The 8,435-nt window shown below is 41.4% G+C and overlaps 1 protein-coding gene and 1 long non-coding RNA gene across 2 annotated transcripts; one reads left to right on the forward strand and one right to left on the reverse strand.

The window, feature by feature from the left end:
* The first annotated feature begins 3,776 nt into the window (after window positions 1-3,776).
* jigr1 (jing interacting gene regulatory 1) lies at window positions 3,777-7,507 on the forward strand. Its single transcript, XM_043211916.2, has 5 exons — window positions 3,777-3,817; window positions 4,954-5,039; window positions 5,896-6,133; window positions 6,195-6,504; window positions 6,566-7,507. The coding sequence occupies exons 3-5, from the start codon at window positions 5,920-5,922 to the stop codon at window positions 7,053-7,055; spliced, it is 1,014 nt and encodes a 337-aa protein (XP_043067851.1). The 5' UTR covers window positions 3,777-3,817; window positions 4,954-5,039; window positions 5,896-5,919; the 3' UTR covers window positions 7,056-7,507.
* Window positions 7,488-8,403, reverse strand: LOC138926622 (uncharacterized). The gene is made up of 3 exons (XR_011443204.1): window positions 8,257-8,403; window positions 7,820-8,178; window positions 7,488-7,757 (listed from the first exon to the last, which is right to left on the reverse strand). It is a non-coding gene; the product is annotated as an uncharacterized lncRNA (long non-coding RNA).
* Window positions 8,404-8,435: the final 32 nt, after the last annotated feature.

Raw genomic sequence — 8,435 nt, forward strand, 5'->3', positions numbered from 1 at the left:
AAACTATTTGGCAATTAGCAGATAATAACATTTGCTTACACATTTACGAAATAATGAGTGAAACGGGACAGAAGAACGTGCAAAAATGGAACTACATACATATATTATAAAAGTTTAATAGATTGGGTTTCGAAAATATATCCTCTTAAATGAACTCTAGCTTTCTGATTCAAAATTAACAATAATCTAGGCTTGTCCAGAGGAGACTCCTTTGGCACAAGAGCTGGATCAGATGAGGGCAATCAATCGGAGAGCCCCAATGATGCGCTGATGGCCAACCATTTGGACTGATGACTGGACCACGTCCAGGCAGACTGGCCTATATTATGTCATAACGATATAGACCACTAAAAAAAATTCAAGCCACTAAAGTGACTTTAAAAGAAACATAGAAGACAGGAAGGTTAGTCTTGAAAAGTCACTATTCTTCCATTAATTAACTTTAAAAACTTTTTAGCAATTTTTTACGGTGCAAAGATCTCCAGTAAAGGGGGTTGGCGGATCACCGGAGACATGCCCACTTGTGGTGCAATCGGTGTGGTGCTCTTTGTGCGCCAACTCATATTAAACCACCGTTATGCATATCAGGCGCACAATTCACAGAAAAATGGGGAGGGGAACGGAGAGAGATCGCCACATATCGAATGGAGATTGGCGTGGCCATGGCGTAACCCTTTAATTATGCCACATATATACAGGCCAGAATCTACAATCCGCCAAGATCGTTCTAAGCCCGGCTCACCTCTCGACGTCAACGCCTTTCGAATGGCACTCTCTGGGTCTGAATCTGAGTCTGGGTTTGGTCTTGGTGTTCTGGACCTGCACTCCTCTGCTACTTTCTAAAAATCTGTCCGGGAATATAAATTGCAGCCACGTTCGCTCCTCGGTGAGTGCGAGTCAAAAATGTTGCAGCACTCGGCCGCATCTTAATTGCATTTCGATTACGTTGCAGCTAAAAAACAAACTAACCAAAAAAAAAAGAAAGAATTTACAAACATAGAAGAAATGGAAGCAAATCAAATCTACGAGTATGCTTTTCTTGCAACAAATGTTGCGGGCAACATGTTGCAGCCGCGAACAGGCCCGCAGCAATATCAACAGGAACTTGGGAGCCTGCCAAATAGACAACAGATGAGACAGCCCGGCACGGCCCAATCCACAGCTCTGGAACGCCTTTCAGGCTCTCAAGCTATTTGCTAGGCCTCCAGTCTGGCCATGACTCTGGCGGGGACCCGCTTCAGAAAACAGGTTACTCCGAGCATGGCCAAAACACAGGCTATGGCTGGAGTCCAGAGCCTAGAAATTGTAACAGCCAGCAGAGAGTGTTGCCTCGGTTCGGCTTGGTTCTCAGGCGTCAGGGGCAGACCTTTTCTTTCTGCCAACTTGCCCCGTCCTGGGCCATTTAATACAGTTAGCTTTATTCGAGGCCCTCACACTCTGTCACAGTGGGCATGATTAGTTTTTCTTCCTAAATAAGTTAGTTAACGTTTTTATAAAGAGGTATTTTCTTTTCTTGTTTTAAGGCTTTTTGAAGATTTGTTATACTTTTTGAAGAATAATACATCCCACATATGGTTCCACTGTGCTTCAGTCTCTCGAAGGAGCAACATTACAAGTCCAGTGGATGTAGTAACGGCAGCAGCAGCAACAATAGGAGATGCAAACTGTTTTTGGCTGGAAGTCATGGCCATCCATGACCATTCCCGTTCACTTATCCCTCGCTGCCATCGTGCCACCCCCTCCATTTCCTTCGTCGACGTCGTCGATACTTTCTTTGGCGATGCTGCTGCTGTGGCAGCCTCTCTCGAGTCATTAAAAATGATTCTTCTCAAACTAGAACGGACCATTGGCCGACGAAAAAGAAGCCAGGAACGGAGCAAGCCGAGGGGAAATGGCCATCATAAATGTACAAAAGAAAGGCCTATAACCGAACACCAAATGCCCTTAATGAGCAAGTCTTTTGTAATTGATTCTAGGGAACTAGAACTTTACTATTAATATGCCACTAGGCCATTAGTAAACATTATTATTTACAACCCACTAAGGATTTTCAAACAATCGTTTTGCATTTTCCATTTATTTGAATTCCATATTTTATTCCAAGAGTGCCTTATCCTTTATCAGAACCTTTCAATTTCCACTCCCCGAGGCTTCACAGTCCACAGCCGACCGAGTGTGCTATTCGCGCGCTCCCAATTCCTGTGGGGGGATGGCCGATCGAGACGCCGATATCGGGAGTGTGTTATTGCTGACTTGTCAGCTGTTGGCTTATACAAATATTATTACATGATACTGTACACCGCCCAGCTCTCCACCCCACAACAAACCACTCCACATACCACTTGGAGTCGCCCCTGCCCTGCCACTTTTTTCAATGAATTATTAGTTATTTCAAATTTATGTGCCGTGCTGTTTTATATATATTTTTTTTGTGTTTCCTCGATGTTGCTGCTGTGCTGTACTCTCGTGTTCTTTTTTTTATCGTGCGTCTATTTGCGTTTCCGCTTTCCGTTCTCGAAGACTGGGACTTGGGGTCTTCTCAGGGCCTCCTTTCATTTGCTCAATGAAGAGTTAGCGACGGGCCCCAGAGCCCGAGGAGAGTCTTCGTGCCGTTGGGGGCGTATTTGCCTAACAAAAATAAATAAATACGAATTTATTGCAGCGTTTGTTCGCTCCTATATGGTATATATTTTTTTTATTGGGTTATGTTTGTGTCGCTGGCAACATTAATACCTAATGCCGTCTCGGGCCATGGAGAGCCCCCATCAAAGATCGAATAAACAAATAAGAGAAAAAGCTTTACTTAGCGTTCCCCCTTAGGACATTATTATTTTTCCGCCCGGTTTTCTTTTCGGAAGATAAGCAAAATACACTGCTGAGGCTGAAGCCCAGGAAGCGGCAGAATCTACTATATGCTTCGCTTTTCTCGACTGAGAATTACAGAAACAGTGGGTGGGAGGAGGACCTGGCACGCGGGGCTTGGCCATTTGATTCTGCTGCCCTGGCAATTCTTCTGCTTGGACGATCTTCTCGGTGCTCTCCCGGAGAGGTTCTGGTTTCTACGAATTTGTCACGCTTTGGATTTCAAATTTTGTTGATGTTAGCCAACTGTTAATGGCATCGGCAGCATACTTCCCTATATACATGAATTATGTATATGCAAACGATTGGGTCTGTGTGCTACCTCCTATGGAATTATGTGAGGCGTAAGTAAATGGAGTTTAACGCTTGATTTTGTCCAGAGTTTAGTCTTACCTGCTCTCGAGCCTGTTGATCCTATCCGCTCCGATACTCCCACTCCTGTTTCGGGGGTTCTTTCAACGACTATTGTTCCCTCCCCCCTTTGCTAAATCCTCCCGCACAAAGGACATTCAAGTAGGGCCGGAAATTTAATATGAACTCCTGCAGTTTTTTTTTTTGCTTGTCTGTTATTGAAATATGAGATTTTTGAGCTCTTGATCGGTGCTCCCATTGTTTGTCTACCTGTCTACCTGTTTAAGCAAAGAATTTTTTGGGAGGATTTTTAAATTTGATCAAGATGCTCCATGTACTTGTTGAAACTCTATATTCCCGATTTAAACTCGAACCATTTTCCAGCGAATATAATACGAATTTCCCGTAGGACGGGAAGGTGTCAAGGTTTTGAATTAAAATAAACATTGCACTTGTCCCGGCCTATGGGCGGTCTGTAACAAACAACGTTAAAATCTCTTTTTTTAGTCTTAAAATTTGGATTATTTTTATTCCACAACTAACAAGTTTTATTTCTCTTCCAGATCTCATTTATAAACACCTTTTATTGTCGGCTCTATCATTGGTAGGTACATTTAATAATGAATCTTGATAAAATGAATCTCGAACAAAGAGCAAATATTAAGTTCTGTGTCAAACTTGGTAAAACCTTTTCTGAAACTTGGCAAATGTTGAGACAAGCTTATGGTGACAGTTGCACATCCCGTAGTAATGTCCACCAGTGGTATAAACGATTTCAAGAAGGACGAGAAGACCTCCGTAATGACGCCAAATCGGGCCGTCCAAAATCAGTGATAACCGAAAGTAACATTGAAAAAGTGCGCGAATTTATCAAAAACGAGCCAAATTCTTCTTTGCGGCAAATGGAAATAAAATTAGGCATTCCCAAAGATTCCATTCATCGAATTTTAACTGAAAAATTAAGTATGCGGAAGGTTAATTCACAGTATGTGTTTAAAAAAAAACGGGCCAATCGAAAAAATGTATAATGGGTATGTCGCCATTTTTATTTAAAATTAAATAGCTATTACAAGATAAATAGATTGGTTAAATGTAAATAGAGATATAAATTGATAGAAATTGGTTTTTTGAATAATTTATTGTGACCCAAACCACAAGAAGTATAGCATTTCGCGCGCTAATTTCCGTTTTGAAAATGTCTGCCGGTAAATGGAGCTGCCACTTTTGCAGAGTTTGGGTAGGGCTGCCACCTAGTCGGAAGCCGTTAGCGATGTGCCTTGTGATTTGTATGTGTACTCTGAAAAATCTGTGATAAAAGGTGGTTTAAAACGCAACGGAAATAAAAAACTGGGCACAAAGAGCGCTTCAAGTATAAATAAAAACTTGATTTTTAAAAATTCACCCTGGGAGATGAAATTTAGGGAACCTTCGCTCTCACGACGCTCAGACGCTCACATCTCTACTACATGGGAAAGAGAGAGAGGGTGGGAATGCTGAGAGAGTCGGCTGGTTTCTTTACCGCTTTGCCTCGCACCCACGTTCGTAATTCTTAAAATATAAAAATAAAATATAAATTTTTTCATTTTAAAAAATATTCTCGCTGCGACTAGTTGTGCTCTGTGCGGCCGGAGTGGAGAGTGGAGAGAATCGGACAGAGGCTTTATTTTTTGTTTGCTACCCGCCGTTGTGTTGCGCAGGCAATCTTAATTAATTTATTTACGTCTATATTGATTTTTAAAGTAACAACTAGCTAGCTAGCAGCCAGCAGCAACCAGCGGGAGCCAAGAGCGCGCGCTTAATAGATATAAAAATACATATTTTTCGAGGTGAGTAAATCTATAAAAATAAATTAAGAAAATTATAATTAAAGCATGTGCCAAAAATAATATGCCGTTAGAAGATTTAGTTTTCTGTTATATTATGTTACTTTTTCTTATCCGCCCGCCATCATAAATAACTAGTTTTTGTTGCCGACGCTCCTGTTCAATTGTTTATTTTAAGTTTATAAACGGATTTAATTTATCTGTTCGCTTCCGAACTGGCGGGCTGTGCTAAAAATTAATATCTCCAGGGTCGAACGTTTCTGTACTTTTTTTTTTTATGTTTTATATAGCTTGGTACATTAATTTAATGTCTCCAGCGTCGAACGTTTCTGTACTTTTTTTTATGTTTTATGTTGCTTGATATAAGAGAGAAGACGCAGATAGGACACGCACACCTACGCAGGCGTGTATAGATGTAGTCGTGTTGCACATTAGGGATGGCCGTGAATATCGATGAATCGATAACATTAAGTAAACATTTGCGGATATTGGTACAAGGACTTTGTTATTTCAGGCAAAGTAATTTTTGTGGTTCAAGGATTAACGTATACAATTCTAAAGAAGATTAAACAGGTGTCAAAAGTCAGGATATTTGAATAAATCTTACTTTAAATATTTAATTCGAAAAAGTATGGTTTTGAAAACGGTTAGCCAGACTAATTTTTTGTTTTTTTGTTGCAATTGTTTTTTCTTTTGTACACACTCTTTTTACCGATATTATCGTATGAGGCATGTTTTTAAATTTTAAAACTTAATGAACAAACAATCCTGATCTACTTCAGTTTAATAAATCAAAATAATTTATTAAAGTTGAAAAAAAATCTAAAAATAAAATTTTGTTTTCAAAAACAACAAACAGATTTAAAAGGATTCACGAGGTAAAATGGAGCATCTATCGCACCTATACCCCCCGCAGTTGCCGAAAGTGCGTGGCCGACCACGGGCCACCTACGCCCAGACTGGGGAATTCGATTTGGGCCTGATCAGAGAATACCGATCCCGCCCAGTGCTCTACGATCGCTCCAACAAGCGTTTTAAAGACAAACTGTATGTGGCCCAACAGTGGGAACAAATGTCCCACAAGCTAGGCTACGACGGTGAGATTGTTGAATTTTAGAGTTATAGAATTTGGAGACCTAATGTTTATTTTCACATTAGCAACCAGTTTAAGGGACCGCATGATCACATTAAGGAATCGCTACAACATTGAGAAGCGACGCGTTGAGAACGGACTCCCCAGCCAAGGGTCTCAGTGGCCGCTGTTTGAGAGCCTTCAGTTTCTTGGAGACCACATACGCCCTCGGCGCAGCTTTAAGAACATGTCCCGAAATGATGATGACGACGAACACTATGGCATGGATGACCAGAGCGATAGCAACGGTCAAAATATGAGTGTTAAGGATGAAATGGAGGATGAAAGCGAGATTTTCGATTGCGAACAAACACTTCCCGTTACCACAGTATTGGGGTGAGTCCTGGCTCGAGTCGGCCGTCAATCCCAGCTAATGTCTGGCTTTATCTTCTTATAGTATTCCCCCGACTTCTGACGATGCAAACAAGAGCCAGCGGCAGAGCAACGGCAGCGACATGGCCAATGGCAAGGGCTACAATCACTTTGCAGAGAGTTACCAAAATCGTCATCAGCCGGAATATATCATCAGTAGTCCCATAGTTCCGAAGAGCATTAACAAGCGTTCAGCGGCGCTCGACGAGCCAGCTATCAAGCGCAGAGCTGTGCAAAATGTTGGAATGCCTTCCTTCTATAACACACCCGCTCTCCCACCTTTACCAGCGTCTTACGCAAAGTTCCACGGCTTTGGCGAATTCATGGTCCACTCCCTGTGCGATATGCCCATGACCACAGCTCTGCGTTTGGTTCAGAAATTCACCCGCGAGCTCGTCCAAACTTCCCTCAAACATGACGACAGTGGGAGCTCCACGAAGGCTGACCAGGCCGATGCCACCGACCCGGTCGATCCCGAAAACAGCAGCGAGTCTCAGGGGGAGGATTTCGAGTAGAGATTAAGTTGCAATTTTAAAATACGGGTAGGGATATTGAAACGCAAGTCCACAATTATAAATATAGCCGCACTATGACAGATACGATATTGATTACACAATAAGTTAATACTCTTCTTTTAAGTCGTCTGACCTCGAAAAACTGGAGGCAAAGATAATCGCATTTCATTTAATAACATAATGGAAAAATATACTCATAATTTGCTTTGTTTTAAAGGCATGGGGTGGTTTGATAGTTTAAAAGTTTTTAGGCCCTGCAATGTCTTCGATTTTATAATTCTGTAATGGTATTGAATCCTATAAAAGTATTATATAGAACCATATAGATTTTTAACAATAATATAAATTATAATTTTAACAATTCGTCGCAAGGCGTAATGCGTGTTTGTCTAAATGGAAAATGAATGCCACAAATAAATATGTAAATCGCAGCAACCCAGATACCTTGCAAATCCCATATATAGATTTCCTGTATCTTGAAGATGCACTTTATCTGAAAAGCTGATTCTTGCAACATGTCTTAATACCGAAGAAAAAGCTTAAAAAGCTCACGACTTGGTTTCGCCCTTTAATTTCAGCCGCCGCTATTCTGGAGCTTTACACCGGCATCCTTGCGATACAAGCACCTGAGTAAGCTGCCGAATCTTCAAACCAGTTGTCCTCGAGGCTGCGAAGAATGCGACAAAATGGGCGGCAACAAAACTAAAGTGCTGATATTATGACAACAAATTCTCTCCAATGTAGATCCATTTTTTATTACCAACCTAATGCCACCAAAGTACACTTCGAGTAGGATGTTGATCGATGTTGTGGGAAGTCCAGCGCATAATCGCACCAGTGATAACCCGAGAAATGTGTGCCGGGAAAACTGGAAACCGGCTGTGGAATGGCAAACGAAGTCTGGGTAGGCACATCTCCATTTGACCAAACTGGGTGGGGCCTTCGGGCTATCTCTAGGTGCGTTACCTCTTCTTATTTTCCCCTCTTGTTTTATTAATGCATCTATATTTCTTAATTAAATTACAGTCTCTCTCGCATGGTCGTGTGTGCGTATGTAATTACAGTGTTTATGTGGCACTTGGACATTCCTGGCTTTTTTTCCCAGCTGGTTGGCTTATTGATACTGCCATGGCCCAAGGAGGGAATAAAGAGGTGAGTATAGTGGCTCCAAGATGAGTGCAGTGAAGCATTAAAACGTCACCTGATGTAGGCCGTGCCCGGTGCTTATTTGTTACTTTTGGAAATACAAATTGCACTAGTCCCGGCCTGCAGTGAGTGTCAAAGGCAGCGATTCTCACTGAAAAAATAATTACCAAAAAATATAGTGATATTAAACAATTATTATTTGAAATAACATTTAGACTATTTTCAACTATTTAT

The sequence above is a fragment of the Drosophila bipectinata genome, chromosome 3R (genome assembly GCF_030179905.1).
Source record: "Drosophila bipectinata strain 14024-0381.07 chromosome 3R, DbipHiC1v2, whole genome shotgun sequence".
NCBI classification, from domain to species: Eukaryota; Metazoa; Arthropoda; class Insecta; order Diptera; family Drosophilidae; genus Drosophila; species Drosophila bipectinata.

Excerpts from the sequence above, each read along its gene's own strand:
- jigr1 (XM_043211916.2), top strand. The coding sequence starts at position 5,920 with ATGGAGCATCTATCGCACCTATACCCCCCGCAGTTGCCGAAAGTGCGT. Across the intron at positions 6,134-6,194 it reads CCACAAGCTAGGCTACGACG|CAACCAGTTTAAGGGACCGC; the intron begins GTGAGATTGTTG and ends TTTTCACATTAG. Across the intron at positions 6,505-6,565 it reads CCCGTTACCACAGTATTGGG|TATTCCCCCGACTTCTGACG; the intron begins GTGAGTCCTGGC and ends ATCTTCTTATAG.